This window comes from Acomys minous (genome assembly GCF_964271855.1).
Source record: "Acomys minous genome assembly, chromosome: 1".
Taxonomy (NCBI): domain Eukaryota; kingdom Metazoa; phylum Chordata; class Mammalia; order Rodentia; family Muridae; genus Acomys; species Acomys minous.
Window position 1 is genome coordinate 155,505,638 of NC_140483.1, and position 20,998 is coordinate 155,526,635.

The following is a 20,998-nucleotide window of genomic DNA, read 5'->3' on the forward strand; positions in this document are numbered from 1 at the left end:
CTCGAGGAGGATTCCCTCTTTGTTCAGCATCGGCCTTTTCCTTCTCTGGGAGCAGCTGGAGCTGGGGGATCAGCTCATGCAGTAAAACCATTGCCCACATTTGGGAGCAGCTGGAGCTGGGGGATCAGCTCATGCAGTAAAACCATTGCCCATATTTGGGAGCAGCTGGAGCTGGGGGATCAGCTCATGCAGTAAAACCATTGCCCCCTCAACTATTGGAGCTGCCAAGACCCAGAGACTGTGGCTTATACAGGTCCCCACAGCAGGTCCAGGTAGATTCAGGACCAAGTCCCAGGTCCTGCCTCTCAGCCGTCCATGCCTTCACAGTGCTCCACGTTGCCTGTCATGTGACCAGGCCTGAACACGCTTTGAGTGTAGGCTTCTCTGAGTAGACGAAAGGGCCAGGCCTAACCACGCAGCATCCCTGGGCCTGGAATGAGATTCGATTTTCATCCTGTGTCTGCCTTGCCTTCCTCACCTCTTGAACAGAAGCCGTGAGGATAGTCCGCCTACTGAAAGGGTGTGGGAGCCTAGGGAGGATCATGTTGAAAGAGTGGCAGGAGTGTGAGGGCCAGAGCCCTGGCTGTGTGTGTTCGCCTGCGCCTGCTTTTATGACCTTGGCAGGTAAGTCATGGCTCTGTTCCAAACTACCGAATGCACCCAGCTTCCTGCCTGGCTCTGTGTGACCTCCGTTTCCCTGAGGATGTTCTCGAATGTTTGGAGAGCAGCCCTGCACTAAACCGTTGGCTCCATGACACCCTCACCACAAGAGCAAGCCTCTTGGGGCTGGAGTTTTCCCATCTGAAGTGGGAATAGAGAGGAGCTTGGATATGATCTTGGACCCGCTGCCAAGGAACAGAAACAGCGCGCGATACTTGGCATGCTCCCATCGCGCTGCTCAGAGTGCTGTTGGCAGACCCCAGCTTGGCCTGGGCTTGTTAGAAATGGAGTCTCCAGCACTAGCCCAGGCTGCCTGAACCAGACCTTGCATCTTTCAATGACTCCCAACTTAAAGTTGGACAGGAATACATTCCCAGTAGCCAGGGGTGCCCTTTGAGGTCACTTGTAACTCAAGTTGTGAAAAGTCTACTCAGAGAAGCCTATACTCAAACAAACATCAGGAGGTCAGCTGGGTGCTCTAAAGACCTCCATTTACCCAGATGTAAAATGGTGCTGTGTGAGAGGCCAAGGAGCCCTCCTTTTTTATTAATACACAGCCTTGTTGTAAGTCTGTATGGTGCTAAGGGCTGTTGGGTTCCCCCCTGTGTGTTGGTGGCCAGTTCTGAGTCCCCTCTGAACAGCCTTTCTTCTTTCCCAGGGAGCGCTTAAAGCGCAGTCAAAAGAGCGCCAAGGTGGAGGGCCCGGAGCCAGTGCCCACTGAGGCCTCGCTGAGTGCTGAGCAGGGGACGATGACGGAGGTGAAGGTGAAAACCGAACTCCCGGATGACTACATACAGGAAGTCATCTGGCAGGGTGAGGCCAAGGAGGAGAAGAAGGAAGTCAGCAAGGATGGGACTGGCGATGTGCCTGCTGAGATCTGCGTGGTGATCGGTGGCGTCCGCAACCAGCAGACCCTGGGTGAGTGCCTGAGTGAGGACTAGGACCTAAGTGAGGGTAGAAATGGGTGACCGGAAAGGCTGGCGTATCTGAGAGTTAACCTTCTGTGGCTTGGGAGAGAGTAGGCCCCAGGGAGAGAGTAGAGCTCCTGAGCGTTGCCTGTGCATGGTGAGTTCTAGCCTGGAGGGTTCACTTTCTGCTTGGTGCAACAAGACCCCCATACACTGTCAAGTTCCTGTTGAGGCCAGATATTTAGAATGTCTACTGGACCCCCTTTAGCCTTCTAAGGGGACTCCCCACTACTGCCAGATTTAAGGACTCAGATGACCACAAGACCCTGGTAGACTGACTTAGCGTTTGTAGACAGAGCCTGAAGGACAGGAGGTGGGGACTGCGTCCAACTGCCCTACAGCACAATGCTTGACAACATCTTGAGAGTCATCTCAAGTGGCTTAGCCCTGCCAGATGTCTACACAGATCCTGTGCCCGCCATGTAAACATCTTGGTGTGATTTCTTTTGGCTTTCAACATTGGCTCTCAGGTTGGCTTTTGAAAGCTGCCAAACAAAACGTATCGGTGGCTCAGCATTGTTCAATGAGCCACAGATTTGAATCCCAGAGACATGCTCTGCTACAGAGGTGCTCCCTAGCCTGTCCCTATGTGTACATGTCCATCTTCCTCTTTCTCCAAGGTTACCATGGCCAGAGTGTTCTTGGGCATGCTCTTCTCTCCTCCATGGTCACCTGCCCAACACTGGCCTGACCCTGCTGTCTTCCAGGTGCCTCTGTCTTCCTGGCTTGCATACTGTTTGTGGCCTCCCGGGCCTCATGGGGATATGCCCTTTGTTTCCACGATTCGCCCTCAAGTCCTGATGCCTGTTCTCCTTAGCTGCCACCCTCAACCTCCTGCTCCCTTCTCAGCTCTTATTCTGTGGCCCCACATGGGTCAGCACAGCATCCCATGGCCACTCTCACTTTTGTGTCTCTCTGCCTGACACACCCTGTTCAGTTGGCTGCAAGGGAGCCATAGCAAATACAAAAGACAAAGCATATTGTCTCTCTTTACAAACTTTGAGACTGACTCTTGTCATCTCCAGAAGTATGGCCTCGACACCGGGATCTTCCGTTGTCCCTTCGTTTTTGGCTTCTGAACATCTCAGACCTCTTGTCCGTCTTCCTGTCTGCTCTTCTTGCCCCACTTCTGGGAGGAGTACCTCCACCCATTCCCCAAGACCAGCTTGTCCTTCAAGACCAGTTTCAGGGCCACCTCCTCCTTCCTTCCCTGATCTCCTCTGGTCAGAGGGATCGACATGAACTGTGTCTGTTCCCTGCTGAATTTAGGAGCCCCTAGAGGTTGGATCTCTGGGACCTGCCTGAGTTTTGCTCCCCACTCCTGCTCCACAGTGCCTAGCAAGGCACTGGCTGGTGGGAAGCTATGTTGGTCGTGGTGTGGTGTGACTGTCAGGATGGGGCTAGGCGACATCACAGTAATGAAAGGTCTCAAAAGTCGTGGTAACCGAGAACCCTAAAGATGTATCTCTTCTTGACACTGTCCACTGGGCCTCACACGGGCCTCTCTAGACTCCAGCAGAAGGTAGCCATTTTCACAGATGGACAGATGGCAGGAGAGAGCAAGCCCTAGATGAACTCAAGCAGGCCATTGACTGACAAGGCCAGAAAGAGGGGGTGTAGCTTCCAGTTACAGCTGTCAGACATGGCCCCACCTCATCTGAAGGGGCTAGAAAATGCTCATGTCCCGCAGGCAACACAAAGGACAGTTGGACACACGAAGATGTTTGGTGGTGAACCTTGCCTCACTTCTGTCTCTCAGCAGGCACCACCTTCCACCCACCCACTCCCCAAACCAAAGACCAAGCGTTCTCCAGAATCTCAGAATGGAGAAGAGGCATGCCTTTAATCTCATTGACGAGGGGATGTTAATACTCTTTAATCCCAGAAGCCATTGCTGCCTTTCCCCAGCTGTCCTGTGAAGGGTAGCGAAGTGTAGATCTGGTCACAGAGGCTTCCAGCAGGCTGGCCAGGGAAATCTGGAGGGCCTTCCCTGAGCCAGTGGCCTACACAGTGGAGGCCCTGGGCCCTCACTCCTCTTGCCAGCCACAGGTGCTCATTTCCCACTCTGCTGCTGCTCGGCATCCAGGTCTCTAGCCACACTGTCCCTTCGTGTCCTCATCTGTTACATGAGGATCCACCCTGGCCACCTCATGGATGTGGGATTCAATCCAGTAGTGGACAGAACAGTGCTGACTGAGGAACTCATCTCTGTGGTGCTTGTCCTGGAGAGCTCATCTAGGTTCTCTGAGGCATAGTCCAAAGCACCTATGTGCCGCAGTCCCCACCGTACAGATCCTTTCTTTATGTGAGGAGACACAGGGATTGTGCTGGGTGCGCGGTGCTATGCCTGGTGGACAAGCTTGCCATAGTACAGTCTGAGTGTTGATAACGTCAAGTACCTCTTCAGTACCTGTTTTTCTTCCTAATCAAAGAATTCAGCCAGTGTGATCTGGACTGGGGGTAGGGATGAGAAAGAAAGTCAGCGTCAGATGACTTCCTGTTCCCTTCCAAGTTGGCTTCCCTAGAATTCAGGTCTTGAATATCTTGGGTAATTTCCCCATAACCTTCTCATAGCACACTCTGGTAGAAGAGGCTGTAGACACCCCAGAGATGACCCCAAGAAAAATCACCGTTTGGAAAGTTGTGCCACATAGGACCCTGTGGCTCCTCTCCTGTCCCCAAGGCATGTCATTCTTGCTGTGTGGTTTGTGGTCAGGCTCAGAGGAAGCTGCCCTGACCTTGTTACCAGCCAAGGAAGCCATGGAAAGAACCCAGGGTCTGTCTATATAGGAAGAGAAACATGCTCAACTCCTGCTGGCCGGTGGGTTTTACCTGAAGTTCCAGTTCTGCTCTCATCTATGGATGCAGGGAGCTCAGTGTTGAGAATCTTAAAGAGTGAATGGTTGACTGGTAGAATCTGTGCTGGACATAGGTGTGGACAGCGGGGCTAACACATGCTGTTGATGGACCAGACCCTGTCATTGTATAGGGAGGCAGATCTTGTGGGAAGCAGGAGAGTTCTCAGCCACACAGCACACTGGTGACATATTACTCCTGATAGCATGTGCGTTACTCCTGCTTTTGAGCATAAGGGTGCTGGTGTGTGTGCCTTCTCTATTCCCTGGTTTCTTTCTTTTTTTTTAAGTATTTATTTATTTTAACCTTATGTACATTCATGTTTTTGCCTGAATGTATGTCTGTATGAAGATGTCAGTTCTTGGAGTTACAGAGAGTTGTGAGCTGCCATGTGGGTGCTGGGAATTGAACCCAGATCCTCTGGAAGAATCATCAGTGCTCTTAACCACTGATCCATCTCTCCAGCCCCTCTGCCCTGGTGTCTATGTGTGCCGAGCTCATGCTCCTGAAACACTCTCAGGCAAGCATGTGTTTTGCTCACCCAGCATACTCTGGGGCCAGAAGCATGCTCTGAATAGAATGGTGCCCCTGTCCAGTCACACAGCTCTGGGCAGTGGGAGCCTTCTCAAGCCCTCACTAGATCTAAGCCATCAGACAGTTTTTCCAGTGACACAAACATTATCCAAGGCATCTGCCTTGGAGGAACCAGGGTCATGGCCACATGGATGACATTGGCTGGGAGGATTCTGCTGTGGGTATTGGGTATTGGTGTCAGAAGTTTGGCGGATGCCTTGAGAGGACCTGTGCTGAGAAGGGCATGTTTTGCTCTTAGCATGTCAGTGCAGCTACAGATGGCATGGGATATATGGGCTAGACCCTAGGTTTTGTTTGTTTGTTTGTTTGTTTGTTTTTTGTTTTTTTGTTTGTTTGTTTGTTTGTTTTAGCAAGAGCACAGATGATACTGAGCTTGGCAGCATTGTTAGACAAAACCAGAAGTGAATGGATGAGTTAACAGATACCTTGCCCATCTGACAAGCTATGGCCATAACTCTGCTCTACAGCCTGGGGAGGGGCTGGAACACACGAGGTTTTAGCTCCCTTATGAAGAATGATGCAAGCAAGCGCCACTGTGGCTACTCCCAATACATTGTGGTAGGCATCATTAACTGACCGCTGCACACTCTTCTGTCAGTGTTCCACAGAATCCTCAACATGTGTCCTGCCAGTCAGCTGGAATCACAACATTGGAAGTGAGAAGCTCTTTGCTATCATTGTGCTGGGTGGAGGTGAGGAAGGCCAGCTGGGCTTAGCACATTCAGGACATCATTGGACCCACTGTCTGGTCTCAAGGGATAAGGATGACAGGCACTCGTCCTGGTTTTCAAAATGTACCATTAAGCAAGCAATAAGTACTCTTCTTTCTGCTAGGGAACCAATCAGGGCCTGGGTGTCCCATGCTCATGGAGACAGACCAAGTGAATAGTTTTTCCTCTACTGGACTCTGCCTCTTGTGATTTCTAAACCAATCAGGTCATTTCCAGGAGTTAATGCAGTGTGTGTGTGTGTGGGGGGGGGTGCAGTGGGGCATGTGGGCAAGGCAAGGACTGTGTTTTCTGGAGAAGCAACAGAGTCTGTGGAAGACAGGGATAGGGCGACAGAGGCAAGATACCTACAACCTACAGCGTTTTGGGGCACTAAACATAACACATTCCAGTAGGAAGTGGCCACCAGGAAGTCGTTCATGACAGGAATTGTTTGATAACCAAACATAACCTGTAAGGGAAAGAGTTTCTGGTCCTGGAGATGGGCAAACAGAGGGAGGATGGCAGCTAGCCAAGCCACAAGAGGAGACTCAAGGGTCAGACGGAAATTAGATTCTGCAGGGAGGTGTCCTGGGTTGTGAATAGGTGCCCTGCCCACACAAAACCCTCCTGCGATGGAGAGGGAAGGAGGAAGAGGGAACCCCAGTCAGTAAGAAGCCAACGCCACAGGACTGGACTGTGGCTCTGAATGGAGTGACGGTTCCATAGCTACTCAGAAACAGCCACGTGGGCTTCGGTCCTTGACAAATCCAGCAGGCAAAGGTGCCAGGTCCTACTTGGTAGTGCCAGCTGATAGTGAGTTTCCTATTTCAATGGGCTATTGGCAGGTTTTGGTGCCTGAGCCTGCCAGAACCAACACTTAGCTTTTTGCTACAGGCACGAGGGAGGGAGGAGTCCTGGCTACCCTCCAGGCCCTGTTTTCTCTGCTGTTGATTCTCCATCTGGGGTAAACTGGGAAGGGTCTGGCTGGAGAATTCCTGTTGGAAAGGGATCTTGGCTGTATGTTAGGAGACCTGGAGTCTACCCCCACTGTGTCTGGCCTGCTCAGTGGTTTTAAATCTGCAGGATCGTTAGGATGGCAAAGAAGCAATAGTTGTGAGAATGCCTTTAAAAGTGAACTAAAACACAAGAGGTTCTGGCATCAGCTCAGCTCGGGGCAGTGACACCTCCAGGATGGCTGCAGTGATGAGAGGAACCCCACAGGCCAGTGCATCAAACACCCTTAGTTTAGGCCTCCTAAAAGAATGTCTTTCATTTTTCACCAGTTGTAAAGGTTATAATTCCTAGAATATTGTATTGTTTTCTAAAGGTGGCATTTTGGAAATGATCACAATGCCCCTGCTATTTAGGGCTATTTAGGGCCTGCCATTGTCACTTTAAAAATCATGCGAACGAGCTCATCTTCAGCCGACAGAAATTTTATATCTTCCTTTTTTCTCCTTGAACTCCTATTTCTAGTCCACTTCCCCCACAGGGTTTTTATCCTAATGTAATATATTTTTTATGCTTGAAAGTCTTTTATTGATCACTGTTTCACACTCATCTGCCACAACAAGAGGTACATAAATTGAAATAGAAATTTCTGGGGGAAAAATTTCCTGGGATCATAAAGCTCTACATTTTAAAACCTTTTAATTTCTCCCCCAGATTCAGTTCTGATTAGCATGCAATTTGTCAAGAACAAATTTAGATAAATAGTAAGTGTAAAAATAAAAAGAATTTATCAAAAACACACTTCTCGATGAAACAGAAACGGCTTTATTTCTTTCTCAATCGGCTCGTGCGTCTGTGAATTAATATTTTTACTAGTAGAATGAGACAGGACTTGGCCTTCATTTCATGCCGATTTTCAGTGTGTATAAGGAAAGGGCTTGGAGGGCTGGAGCGTGTGAACAGGGAGCTGGAGACTGGGGGGGGTGCGGGGCACGGGGGGGGGGGGGTTTGCTTCACCGTGTCACTTGATTCTTGGAGCGCCTTTCAAGATGTATGACAAAAACCAGAGGACAATGTTCATTTATAGCGCTATTAGTCCCGCGCATGCTCACACAAGTGTGTGTGTGTGTGTGTGTGTGTGTGTGTGTGTGTGTGTGTGTAGGTGTAGAGGCCACAGGACAACCTCAGGTACTCAGGTATCATTCCTCGTGTACCACCCCCTCCCTTCCTTTTTCTGGATTCAGGCAGGGTCTCCTGTTGGCACCAAACTCCCCAAGTATGATAGGCTGGCTGGCCAGCCAGCACCAGGACTCTGTCCTGACCTCTGCACTGATCGGATTATAAGTGTGTAACCACATGACCAGTGTCTTTTACAGGTTTCTGGGGATCAAATTCAGACCCTCATGCTTGCAAGGCTGGTGCTCTACCAGCTGAGCTGTCTCCCCAGCCCTGCTTATTAGCTTTGAGACTCTGTAGCTAAGTCCGGCCTAAAACTCACTGTGTAGTGTGGCAGGCTAACCTTGAACTTGCCATCCTTCCACCTCAGCCTCCAGAGTTGTGGGGTTATACGCATGTGCTGCCTCCTCCAGCTGCCAGCACAAGTTATCAAGTGAGGAGGGTGCCACATGACCCTACCTACTCTTCCTGGTGTGAACTAGGGAGACCGAGGCCCTGATAGCCCAGGTGCCCAGCCACCCGCTTCCCCAGGTGGCCTTGACCCTAAGCTAAATCATAAGGCATTCTCCAATGTTAAGGGCTCTTTCTGATTTCTTACGTAATTCAGATGGAAAAGCTCCGGAAGGCAGCCCCCACGGCGGATCTGCTCCTCGCAGTCGGTATTCAGGGACCTGGATTTTTGACCAAGCTTTGAGATATACATCTGGTACGTGATGGCTGAGAGGGATGTAGCCTGATCCGGGTCAGCATGGAGGGTGGGCACAGCTGGCCACAGCTGCCAGCTGTATACCCTGAGTGAGCAGATGCTGCTAATATCTCAGGGCCTGAGGGACCGCCACCCTCACCCCCACCCCATCCAGCCATTGTGAGCAGATCTTGAGTCTTCCCTCAGGGATGACAGGACAAGTGGAAATCGGGTGGTCTAGACTGGGCTATTTCAGCAAGACTTCCTATGGATCACAGGCAGCCATGGGAGAAGGGGTTCCCCAAAGCCAGTGTTTGGGACTTCAGTCCTTCCCTACGGGACTTCCCAGACAAAGCAGCATTGTGCCTTGTGTCTCCCCAGCACAGGGCCATGCCTTAAGCTTGCTCTCTGTCACTGTTGGCATGACCCTACTCTTCCTGTGTGTTCTGGGCATTTGATTCTGAAGAAAGCACCTTTGAAATGCTGGTGGTAATCACGGCCCCTTGCTGAGTGCCTGCTGAATACCAGGCTTTATGCTCACGGTGATACCACTCCCCACCCCTCATGGCCATTTTTCCCCAGAGGAGAATCCTGGAACTTACTGGGGCTTTCCTGACTGGTTGTCAGTGAGCTAAGATTTGGACCCAGTGTTGTTGCCCCTACTACTCAGTGAGGCCCCGACTCTGATGAACTTCCCGTTTCTCTGCCCATTTAACACCATCCATACACAGGGACCGAGAGTGATTGGAGGATGGGCTTGAGAACTCCTCCTGCCAACGTATGGTGCTCATCCTCCTTCTGTCAGGGGTAGGGAGGTGGTCAGAGGCCTCGCACAAGGCAGCTTGCACCCTCAGCTCTCCATAAGCAGAGGACGCGGACTGCCTTATAAAGCCACTCATTCTAACTCTGTAGACTGCGCTCTTCACTACAGCTGGGCCAGGGGCTCACCTCGAGCCTCCAGGTCCTAGTCTGGCTGTCATAACACCATCACCAAGTTACCCTCGGGCCCATTGACCCGTCTGCCCCCCATTAGATGGAGGGCAGGGATCACATCTATCTCGCTGCTGAGCCTCGGTGCCTGGCCATCGCAAGTGCTCAATAAATCCTTCCTTGGTGGAAAGAAACTGGCAGAGACTGTTAGAGTGGGTGGAGCTGCCAAGAAGAAAGTCAGGAAGTTATCATTTGATGATTGATGAGTATAGCAGCAAGCCACCATGAAGTACCGAGTTCTCACCAGCTACAAGGCTTAATGCAGAGAGAGATACATGCTCTGCTGCTTCCAGTTTGTGTCTTTCCTAATGTATCAGGCCGACATATGCGCAAACCCCTAAAAGGGAAAGTGCTGAGTGCTGTGTGGCTTTAGGATGGCAGTGGCCCTGGAGTGACTCACCGTAACCCAGGCACCAGGCACTGTCCCTTGGTACTTCCTCTGAGCCAGTGGCTCATGTGCTCTGCCTGTGCCTTGCAAATCAGTGTGAGAGGGTTGGCAGGTGAGGAACCCAAGACTCAGACAGTCAGAGCGAGTTCAAGTGTGGGAGCAGGGGCAGCATACACACTCTTCAAGGCTGCCTGACAGGAGAGTCTCTCCTTTTTGGCACGGAACCAAAATGGCAGTTAGTGATCATTGTCCCTCCCCGTGTGCCTGCACGGAATGCTGTCCTTGTGTTCTCAGCCTTCTCATTAGCACCCTTGCCTTCTCCAGAGAAGAAACTTAGGCACGGCCTGTGAATGGCAGAGCCGAGCGCCTTCTCTGGACCTACGCTAAAGAAGCGATGTTCCCCACCTTGACTGCTGGGTGCCAGACGTTTCCTGAAAAGGTACATGCCTAGGCCCCCAGACCCAGCAGCTTGCCTATGACCTGTCCTGGGACCAAGATGTTTCCTGGCCTTTCTAGAAGTGAGAGCTGGGCCCAAGGAGCCTCAAGCCTACAGGAGGACTCTGCCCAGTGGAGATTGGCAGGCTCTTTACCTGGGGTCCCTGCCAGGTTAGGTCCTGTTGGCTGTGCCCAGCCTTTTTGCCTTGGACTTTGTCCCAAGCTCTACAAAGTGGGTCATTTTGGGGTCCTCTCGAGGGTAAGCCGTTTTAATTCTCTGCACCTGGGGAAAGGCTCCAAGAGGCAGTAGTTGTGGTGTGTGTGTGTGTGTGTGTGTGTGTGTGTGTGTGTGTGTGTGTGTGCGCGCGCGCACGCGTGCATGTGTGGGGCTGTTAGCTGTGTCTAAGAGCATCATGGATCCTTAGCAGGTGTGGACTGCTGTTCTTGGCGATCTTGTCTGTGTTGGGATTGGACACTTGCTAGAGGGAGAGAAGAGTTAGCAGGAGGGAGGTGAGCAGAGCAAAGCCTGTGGTGTCTGGAGAGTTTACCAGGGTCAGTCTGCTGGCAGGTGCAGAACGGGAACTGGAACCCCTGTGACCCGATTTGAAGCCTGTGGTCCTCCTTTCTGTCCCATGCTGGAAGCAGGTCAGCCTGGAATTAAGGAGTCACATCCTTATGGTACTGTGGTGGCTCATCACAGAGCACGCTGGGTCCCTCTCCTTCCTCCTCTCAGTGTATGAGTACAGGACTCAGTCACAGCCATCACCTTCATTCTACAGATTTGGAAGCTGAGGCGCAGACATGGCTGCAGGTGAATGGAAAGTCCAGGCTTTGTGACCTCCTGCCTATTGCTGTCTCTGCGGGTCCTTGATGCCCTGTGTCTGCCAAGGCACCACCCCTGTCCAGTGACACTTGTAGATCCTGGGCCTTGAGGTGGCAAGGTGGCTGATGGGCCCTTTCCCCCTGCTGTTTTCCAGGGTCCTATGAATGCGGGATCTGTGGCAAGAAGTACAAGTACTACAACTGCTTCCAGACCCACGTGCGTGCACACCGAGGTGAGTGGTACCCAGCTGTCCTGTGCTCTGCCAGCTATCCCTAGAGGCCCTGAGAGTTCATCCTCCTTCAACTGTAGGAGAGAGGGTCATGAAGGAAGGAAGGAGCCTTCTAGATGTGAGAAGGATGATTTGGGGGTGGGGGGTGGGGTGGGAGGGTCAGGCCCCTGGTTTGGGCCTTGAGGACTTTAGGGATGCTCAGCCTTGCTCTGTTAACACTTTCCCTCTCCCCCCAAAAGGCCATGTGCTCACATCAGCTCATGTTCTTCCTGACAACTCAAAAAAGGGGCCAGCAGCTATGTCCCATTCGGCAGTTCAGGGGACAAATGGGCTGGTACTTGCCCCTCCTGAGTCAGGTGGCAGGGAAGAGAGAGCCAGGTGCAGGTCCCTCTTAGGGCAGAAGTGAGCCTTCATCCCTCATAGCATCCATGGTGGGCAGCACGTCTGGACTCTCCTCTCACCTGCTCCACTCAGTCGCCCTTGGCACAGCCCTGGCCCTGCCATCGTCCTTGCCAATTGGCTACCTCTCCTCCCCTTTCTCTTTCTCTCACAGATACTGAAGCCACCTCAGGAGAGGGAGCCTCCCAGAGCAGTGAGTATATTCTTACCTCCTGGGCTGGTGAGGACCAAGCACTGGGCATGGGAAGTAGGAAGTAGCTGTTCCTTCCTCCCCAGGACAGCCTTTGAGAAACACATTGCTGGAGGCCAGGACCAGAGAGGCCTTATGAAAGCAGAGCAGACCTTCTCAAAGTGGGATGCATCGTATGCACATCCTGAGGAGGGTTCTCTCAGAGAAGGGTTCTCTGGCTAACAACCTTGGGAACCCTTGTGTTATACCCACATGGGCATAACTGACAGCTTTCTATAGGTGTCCCGTGCCACCATGGGCATCTCCAGAGGGGGACCATCAGGTACTTTGGGCCCTGACTTATGGCCCTGGGGTTCTGTAGCCCATGCTGAAGAACAATTCTCTCAGGGGACCTCAGCCTTGGACATAGTTGCTCCTTGGTGCTTTTTCCTAGGGTTCCAGATGCTGGGCCTCTGTGACAGATGCTCACCGGTCCTGCTTGCCCTCCCTCTAACTCTAACCTTATGCAGTGATAAACAGATAGCCCATAGGATACACTCTGAAGTGAAACCACTACCCTTCCACTCCCCGGCCCCTCCCTCCCACCCTGTGCACAACAAGAGCTTCAAGCCCAGGGAATCAGTATGTCACCCTGTTCATTGTGTTTGTTACGTACATCATTATAAAATTCTTAAAGATAATAAATATTTGCCAAAACAGTGTAGGCTAGGGTGTAAGCTAGCTTGAGCTGAAGAAGGACCCTACCTGAGGCAAAGCCCTGAGAACTTTGTTTCTGAGCCACCCAGTCTGGAGAGGTAAGCAAAGCTGGTACGCGTCCTCTGAGTTCAGCTTGGCCAGACACCTGCTAGACTATGGCTCTCAGAGGCGCGCGTGTGAGGCAGCTGTTTCTCCCACAGCCCAGCCCTGCCTCTGTCTGCTTCAATAGCTTCTCCCTTCTTTTCTGGCCGCTGTGGTCTGCCTGTGGTCAGCCACACATTTAAAGACCTTCTTTATTTATCTTTCCTTCCGTGTCTATTCTGGGCCCCTGGCCTCCCCGGAAGCCGGTCAATTGAGCTGTTGTGCTGTGTCTGGTCTCCACTGTATGGGCTCAGTGGTGTTGGTGCTGGGGTAGGGAGTATTTTTAGACCTTCCCTCGTTTTCTCCTTCCTCTGTGCAGGCCATTTTCCCTATGGCCGGAGTGCTGTCTTCTCTGTCCTGTGTCTCAACCTCAGATCAACAGGTCAGACTAGCAGCAGTGCTCTGTGTCTAGTGAGCTTCTGGGCTGGCCTTGGCACAGGGACGTAGGGCGTTGGAGCCAAAAGGCTCCTGTGGGGAATATCAACCCCAGCCTGCTGCTCTGCACATGGAGATCTGAGACCCAGGGAGTAGAAGTCATGCAGCTTGTTAGCAGAGCTGGCCCTGGTTAGCCGGGAGATAGTCCACTCACACACAGACATGGAGACACCCACCCACTCACCCATCTTTCAGTATGAGAGGATCAAAGACCAGTCCCCCTCCCCCCAGCCATAATATACTTCTGTAGATGCCATATTCACCTTCTAGATCTTATTTGGAAAGTCCTGTCAGGTAACATTTACCATATTAGTTAGGTAGTAGCCATTGCGTTCTGTCTTACTTGGGGTTACTTATTTGAGGTCATGCTGTGATGAAACACCATGACCAAAAGCAAGTTGGGGAGAAAAGAGGTTTGTTTATTTGGCTTACCATTGCACACTACTGTTCATCACTGAAGGAAGTCAGGATAGGAACTCAAACATGGCAAGAACCTGGAGTCAGGAGCTGATGCAGAGGTCACGGATGGGTACCACTCAGTAGCTTGCTCCCCATGGCTTGCTCAGGCTGCTTTCTTACAGAAACCAGAGCCACTAGCTCAGGGATAATGCCACTCTCAATGGGCTGGGTCTTCTGCCATCAATCACTAATTAAGAAAATGCCCTACGGCTGGATCTTGTTCCTTTCCTTATTATACGGAGCTGCTGTTATTCCCATGTCACAGAGACGTTAGGGACTGTGTCCAAAGTCAGTCATACTTTTGTCAATGGCAGAGTGGGGCTGGGGCTTACGTGTCTCATCCCAGAATCTGCCTCCTATTACAGGTTCATGGTGGCATTTCTGAGATGCTGAGCACTCTTGTGAGAATGCGTCTCAGTGGCAGACTCCTTTGGGAATAACTCTCTCTCCCTATTCAAATCCTCCATTAGCATTCTGGAATCTAAGGAGACAGTGTAGATTCTGTAGGGAAGATGGGGGTGGTTTTCAGTGATAAAAAGCTGAGGGGGGAGTGTCTTTTTTTTTTTTTTGAGCTGGGCAATGTGGCCTGTGGAGAAAGGAGCAGGCCTGTTGACAGGAAAGGCTATGGGAAGAGATAGACGCCGAGATAGAAGCAAGCAAGAGTGAGCAGCTGTAGAGGGCGGGCAACTCCAGGCAATCGGAGAGGAATGTCAGGACAAAACCTCACCTGGAGTTAGCCCCCCACGTATCCTTCCCTGTTGGTACCCAGAGAAGAAGATGGGACTCTGGGAGAAGCTGGACATTATAGGACAAAATGGGAGGAAAGGTTTTTTTTTCTGAGCTATCTTTCTTGCCATGAAGAATGAGGTGATGCTGAATTCGCGGCCTTAGCAAGGACTCAGGGTCACCTGACCTGTGCCCCCCCCCACTCCAAAAGTTAAATAGTGAAGATGAAGGGGGCGGGGACCACGCCTCCTAGCTCCCATTTCCCCAGCTCTCCCTTAGAAGATGCTGGTACTCATGTCCCATGAATATCTACAAATGCCTAAGCCGTGGCTCCTCAGGTAGTGACAGTTCATCTTTGTAGTCTTGACATCTGTTTAGACACCTTGAGAGGCCACCATTCCAGGGATGAGATGATGACACAGGTGGGAAGAAAGATGGCCAATGTCCTTCATGTTCTTGAGTTTAGCTGAGAGAGGGGGCAGCAACCTTCCCACTCGACTGCAGTGTGCTGCAGCCTTGGCATGGGGTCTTTCACTGGCTCCTGTACTGGATGCTGAGGAGCAGGAAATGGGTCCAGAGCAAAGCATCCCAGCAGGGTTTAATCTCGGCAGAGAAAGGCTGTGTACCCTAACTCAGAATATTTGGTTCCTAGCTCTCTCCTCTTCCCTCTGTACAGCCTTGAGCAAACTGCTTTACCTCTGCATGCTGCCTAGGGACCCTAGGGAGATAGGATCGGTGAGTCCTCCATAGGTCAACCAGATGAACACATACACTGAGTCTAAGCCAGTTCAAATACAAGAAGGTGTGCCCTGGAGGGCAAGGTATAGGTCTGGTTGCTGCTAGCCTCACTATGGGAGGCTTAGAGAACAGGCAAACTTGGGGCAGTGTTAGCTGTCTTACTGTACAGCACACGTCTTTAAACCTTAAAAAGCAACTGACCCTGGTTTTCTCCCAGTGGCGTTTTAGGCTCTGGCTCAGCCCACAGGACTTCGGGGCAGGTTTTGGCCAGAGTTATTGTCTCGTCTGAAGGCTCAGCTGGAAGGGGTTTCTTCTAGGTTTGCTTGAGTGAGGAGCTGGGGTTGCAGGACTCTGTCCTTTCCAAACTGTTGATCTGAGGTCCTCAATCCCCACCAGCCAGTCACAGATGGCCAAACTCATCTCCTTGCCACTTGCATCTATCTCCCTGTGAGAACTTAGCAGCAGGGGACAGGTGGCATGTACAAGGCCAGCATCCTGGGTGCCTGTCACCTAACTTCCAGAGTGGCATCCCATCACTTTGACCACAGTCTCGTAATTAGAAGTACCTCAAGAGAAGGAATTACACAGGGTGTGGATGGACACTAGCTGCAAAGGGCATCTTTGCAGTCAGTCTACCTTACTGGAGGATTTGGAGCACATCACTTACATCTGTCCCTTCGCCATGGGAGCCGAAGTAATTGTTTCTCTTTTGTGACTGGGGATGAAACCCGCCAGAACCAGGTCCTGGAGAACTCAGCCATCATGGGGAAGGGTTGAGGGTTGTTTGGGCATCAGGGCCCCCAATATTTTATGGTTCTGGAAGTCCACAAAGGACACCTGTTGTCACAATCCAAGTCTTGTAGTCCCGAAATACAATCTAAGGCTGTCCTAGAATGGAGCTCGAGGGAGTTATGGAGGGGATCCTGTTAAGCTTGAAGGAGGAGCAGCTCAGAGGTCCAGGGAGTAAGCAGGCCCATACCCTCATCTGTCCAGAGGAGGACAGACTGGCTTGGTTCCTTCTTGGTTCCAGGGTCTGGTGCAATGAACAGCAACCTCACTCCTGGTGACCAGTGACAGAAGGAAGAGGGCAGAGCTAGAGGCTAAAAACCTCAGTGTCCTTTTTGTGCCTTGCCCTAGACAATTTCAGGTACACGTGTGACATCTGTGGGAAGAAATACAAGTACTACAGCTGCTTCCAGGAGCACCGAGATCTGCACGCCGTGGATGGTGAGTCAGGCCCCTCACTCTTGGGACCAGAGAAATGCCCTTCCTCAAGGACACTGACCCCACATGGTGCCAGAGCCCTGAGGAGAAGGAGCTACCATGAAGGATTCTGGGAAGGGAACCTCCCTTCATACCAATCTTCCCTTCAATGGCTGATCCAAATGAAACTGCCGGACTTTTTTTAGGTCAAAAATGAGTCGAGTATTGAAACTTTGTGTCAGGTCATTTTAAGTTTTATGTTGAGTGTATGCATTCTATAGTGAAATAAAACCAATTTGTTGAAGTGAATGATGTCCGTTGAGCATCTCAGGTAATAGAGGTGGACGTTAGAACAATAAACTCAAGTCATTCATCTATAGAGTCTTAAGACTCCTGGAAAGAGGGTTTTATATCTAGAAAGGACTTGAAGTTCCCCCATCTAGCCCTATACCTCAACCACTGAGCAGCGATGTAACACGGGGCATGCTGCTGCTGACTCTGCCAAATTCTGGCCTCACTTCCCTTTCCCCTCTCATCCTCTTTGAGCCACTTTAGTCTTCTTCTTCCTTCTCTGCTGTGCCTGCTAAGGGGTTCTTGGCAGCAGAAGTCTGGGGAGGGCTCCTGCCCCTAGTGAGGAGGAAGAGTGGGCCATGATGGCATTTGCCTTACTGTGGCCCTGTCTTCCTCAAGGGCCAGGTCAGGTCTTCTGGTGGCCCCATGAACCTAGGCATAGTTGGCAGAGGCAGCAATGGACAAGGACTAACTGGGTTTCTGTTTGCTTTTTCCCTCCTGCGGCTGTTGCCTCCCGTCTGGGTACAGTGTTCAGTGTGGAAGGGGCTCCCGAGAATCGGGCAGGTAAGTCTTTGTGGCCGGCCGTTTTCTCTGTCTCTGGCTGACTTCCTGTGTTTTGAGTGATCAGCATGCTAAGGTTGTGTGTTCTCCTACAGACCCCTTTGACCAAGGTGTCGTGGCCACTGATGAGGTGAAGGAGGAACCTCCAGAGCCTTTCCAGAAAATCGGACCAAGTATGCGGGATTCTGGGGCCTAGGGGTGGTGCGGCTGGGCAAGGGCGGTGGGCTGAGCTAACTGCTAGGAAGGCTGGGCAGATGTGTTCCCACCTGCCAATTGGGCCAGACAGTCTTAGGACTAATGCCTTCAAGGAGCTCCAGACACTATGTGGTCAAAGTCAGGGTCAGGGTAGTGAAAGTATCCAGCCCACAGCTAGACTAGATAAAGAGAGACACCCCACCTCCCCAAGGTCAGTGTAGGCCGGTACAGTAGGGAAGCCAAGGAGACTTTTCCCTCCAGCCATTCAAGAAGTTCCAGCATGTTCCTCTCACCTGTACCTGAACCTCACTGTCCTGCAAGAAGAGACCTTCACTGACTTGGACTCTTTGTTGTGATAAGGATCCAAGGCCGTTCACAAAAACACACAGCAAAACAGAATGAGGGGACAAGGGACACACAAAATAGGGGGATGGAAGGTTCCAGATGCTGCCCGTGGAGCCTTTTCTTCCTGCTGTCTCAACATGCTCAGGGATAGCACTTTTAGCTTTCTTTCGGATTCTTTTGGAGTCATTCAGGAGCCTGTAGAGGACACAGTGTCCACAGAGGGGATCACATGGTGCCTGTCACATACATAGCGAACACTGGCTATGTGGAAGCATGGAAATCATATTGTGGACCGAGAAAACAATGGAATCTCTTACCTTCCAAACTTAGAATGAGACCATGTAGACGTACAGGCAGGTGCTTACCCCTGCTTACTGCTGTGACGCACCTGGAAGCCGGGGACAGGAAGTATAGCCTATTCTCCACACGTAGGGAGAGACGCATGGATTGGTAAGACAGTAAAGTGTCACAGTGCTGTGCATAGTGAAGGGCTGCTCGGTCCTGCTCAGACCGTGGTCCCAGACCGGCAGGATCAGCTCCTTGAAGCTTAGCCAAAATGTAAATTTCTTGGCTCTTGCCCAAACCTGAGGCATCAGAATCTCCAGGGTAGGAGCCAGTGGTTGATCTTTGCTGTGAGACTTCCTTACAAGTACTACAGTCTCAGAAAAGGTCTGGAGGGAGGGCTCAGTGGCTAAAGGCTTCTCTTCCAGAGGACCTAGGTTAAATCTCTGCACCTACATCCAGCAATTCATAGCATACACATACAACCCCAGCTCCGAGAGATCTGATGCCCTCTTCTGGCCTCCATTGGTTGTCCACACCCGCGGCATACACAGATGATGCACAGACACACGGAAATACAAATATACACTTTTTCAGTCTAATAAGCATCAGGTTATGCACCCTTTTTTCAGCAGTAAAAGACTTTAAAATGTTCTTTCTACCCCACTGTTAACAATTAAAGAAAAATATCTTATATGCTGTCTAAAATGACAAGGAATATTGAAAAATAATGGAGCACAGGTGAAAATAGAAAAGCAAAGGACTCATATCCCAAGCCAGAGCCCAGGAGGACAAACCAGAGAGCATGAAGCATGAAAAACACAGACAAGTGCAATTGACTCATGTAGCTAAAATGCCTAAGACCAATAATATTTTTAAATTTTAGGGTTTTGCATATCATAATGAAATATTCTAGGATGGGATCTAAGTAATTCCATTAAATATCTGTAATGCCATTATGTGTGACACAAAGATCCAAAGCTTGGAGTCTCCTACTTGTGGCATCTTGTTGGACCATTTCAGGTTTGGGGATTAGGGATGTTCACCATGTAAAACCCAAATCGATCGTCGCAATAAAAGCAAGCGGCATAATCTTCCCAGTGAGAAAACAGAAGCTGTCAAGTTCATTTGAAATAATCCCAATCACTAATGGTTTACTAGCACTGCACCTAGTTCTTTCCTTATCTTTTCTCTTTGCTTCAGTGTGTCTTTCTCGGGGACGCTCCCTATTCCCTTAAAAGAGATTAAAGGCCCCGTCATGGCTTTTTGTGGCGCTGTCTGTTTTCTTGAGCATACATACCAAGGGTGCAGTTTGAAAGTCGTGTGATGATTTGATCGTTCTGTCTCCTTTTCCACACAGCTCCTTGAGGACAGAGACATGACAGTTTCTGCTCAGCCTCCGCTTTAGTGTCATTCCTGCTTAATGAATGAAAGCATAGGAACGTGTGGGAACATGTCATTAGACACATGCAAACAAGTAGAAATCGCGACCTGACAGATCACTGGGAACTTAATAATATTAATGCCAGACAAACTAATAAAATGGTTTAATTAAATGTTTGAGCAATGACTCTTAAACTTTCCCATGCATGAGAATGTTCTTGTTAAGACATAAATGTATGGGCCACACCTATAGAGATTTTCTTTCAGCAGATCTTGGGCGATTCCAGAGATCCTGAGTTTGTGTCAGGTTCCTGAGGTCTAGGAACTACTTAGGAGCAGTGTGTTGGGACTGGATCTCAGGTCACGTAGCCCAGGATGACTTAGAATTCCATAAGTAGATAAGGATCACTTTGGACCTCTGATCCTCCTCCATATTTCTGGGATTACAAGCATGCACTACCATGGGCAGCTTATGCAGAACTGGGGAGACAGCATAGGGCGTCTTGCGTGGTAGGCAAGTTTGACTGATAGTTCCATTGCTAGTCACAAGGTTTCATACACCAAACAATAATGTACCCAAATAAAAAAGTAAATCCAGAAAAACAATGGAATGGGAAGGTTTGTCATAGGCTTTAGTCTTTGCTGGGGCAAGCGGGTAAGGTTATATGAGATTGAAATAATATAATTAATACAGTTGATCTAACAGCCTTGACAGGAACTAAGATGCATATCTTTTCAATATTTATGAGTCAGCTCCAAAGACTGTGTAACTACTCAAAATCCTAAAGCTTCCATCTTGGAAGAGGAAAACAGAGGGGGGGGGGCGCTAAGAAGCCAGTAAAGACAAAGCAGCCTGTAACATATGTGCCAAAATGTTGATATCACAAATCCACAAATAAGTAGCGATTTTTTAAAGAGGAAATTCACAAAAGAAAAACTATAGTTAATTATATGAGAAAAAGATTCAATGTCCTTAGAAATCAAAGAAATGGAAAATAAAACCCACAGTGTAATTGGGCCTTCCCTCCCAGGTCAGATATGCAAAATAGAAAGGAAGTGAGAGTGCAGTGTGTGGGTGATGGTGCTGTGGTTATGGAAGCCTCCAAAAGGCACGCCCCTTCCCCACCTCCGTCCCCAGGAAGTCACAGGCAGGCTCCTGAGCAGGGAGCTTTATTTTTCGATCATGTGCCAAACTAATGAGCAAATGTGCAAAAGCCCCTGCAAGGGCGTGGAATATAGCATTTTTTCATAAGGGAGGGGAGGGACTTGAAACAATCTGAATGTCCCTTGGTGGAGGGCAACTGGCTCAGCAAATTCCCAAGTCCCATGGGAGCCATGCAGCCAATAAAGGCGGTCCTGGAGATCAATACTTATTGATTGGGCAAGATGTCCACAAAGTATTGTCGATTGAATACACCAGGTTACAAAGAGGATATCGATCAGGGCTGGCTAATTCAAGGCCATAGGAGCCAGACAAATGGTAGCAGCA

The 20,998-nt window shown here is 50.3% G+C and overlaps 1 protein-coding gene across 8 annotated transcripts in view; it reads left to right on the top strand.

The window, feature by feature from the left end:
- ZNF618 (zinc finger protein 618) overlaps positions 1 to 20,998 on the top strand; it is a 153,774-nt gene that overhangs the window by 103,684 nt on the left and 29,092 nt on the right. For 5 of the 8 annotated variants that reach the window (XM_084749009.1, XM_084749011.1, XM_084749010.1 and 2 more), the window contains 7 exons: positions 1,319 to 1,578; positions 8,523 to 8,621; positions 11,391 to 11,468; positions 12,019 to 12,057; positions 16,387 to 16,476; positions 17,272 to 17,307; positions 17,400 to 17,477. In XM_084749009.1, the coding sequence (XP_084605135.1) occupies positions 1,319 to 1,578; positions 8,523 to 8,621; positions 11,391 to 11,468; positions 12,019 to 12,057; positions 16,387 to 16,476; positions 17,272 to 17,307; positions 17,400 to 17,477 (680 nt within the window). The remainder of the gene's footprint in view (positions 1 to 1,318; positions 1,579 to 8,522; positions 8,622 to 11,390; positions 11,469 to 12,018; positions 12,058 to 16,386; positions 16,477 to 17,271; positions 17,308 to 17,399; positions 17,478 to 20,998) is intronic. The other 3 variants (XM_084749013.1, XM_084749014.1, XM_084749015.1) reach the window with 1 other exon arrangement.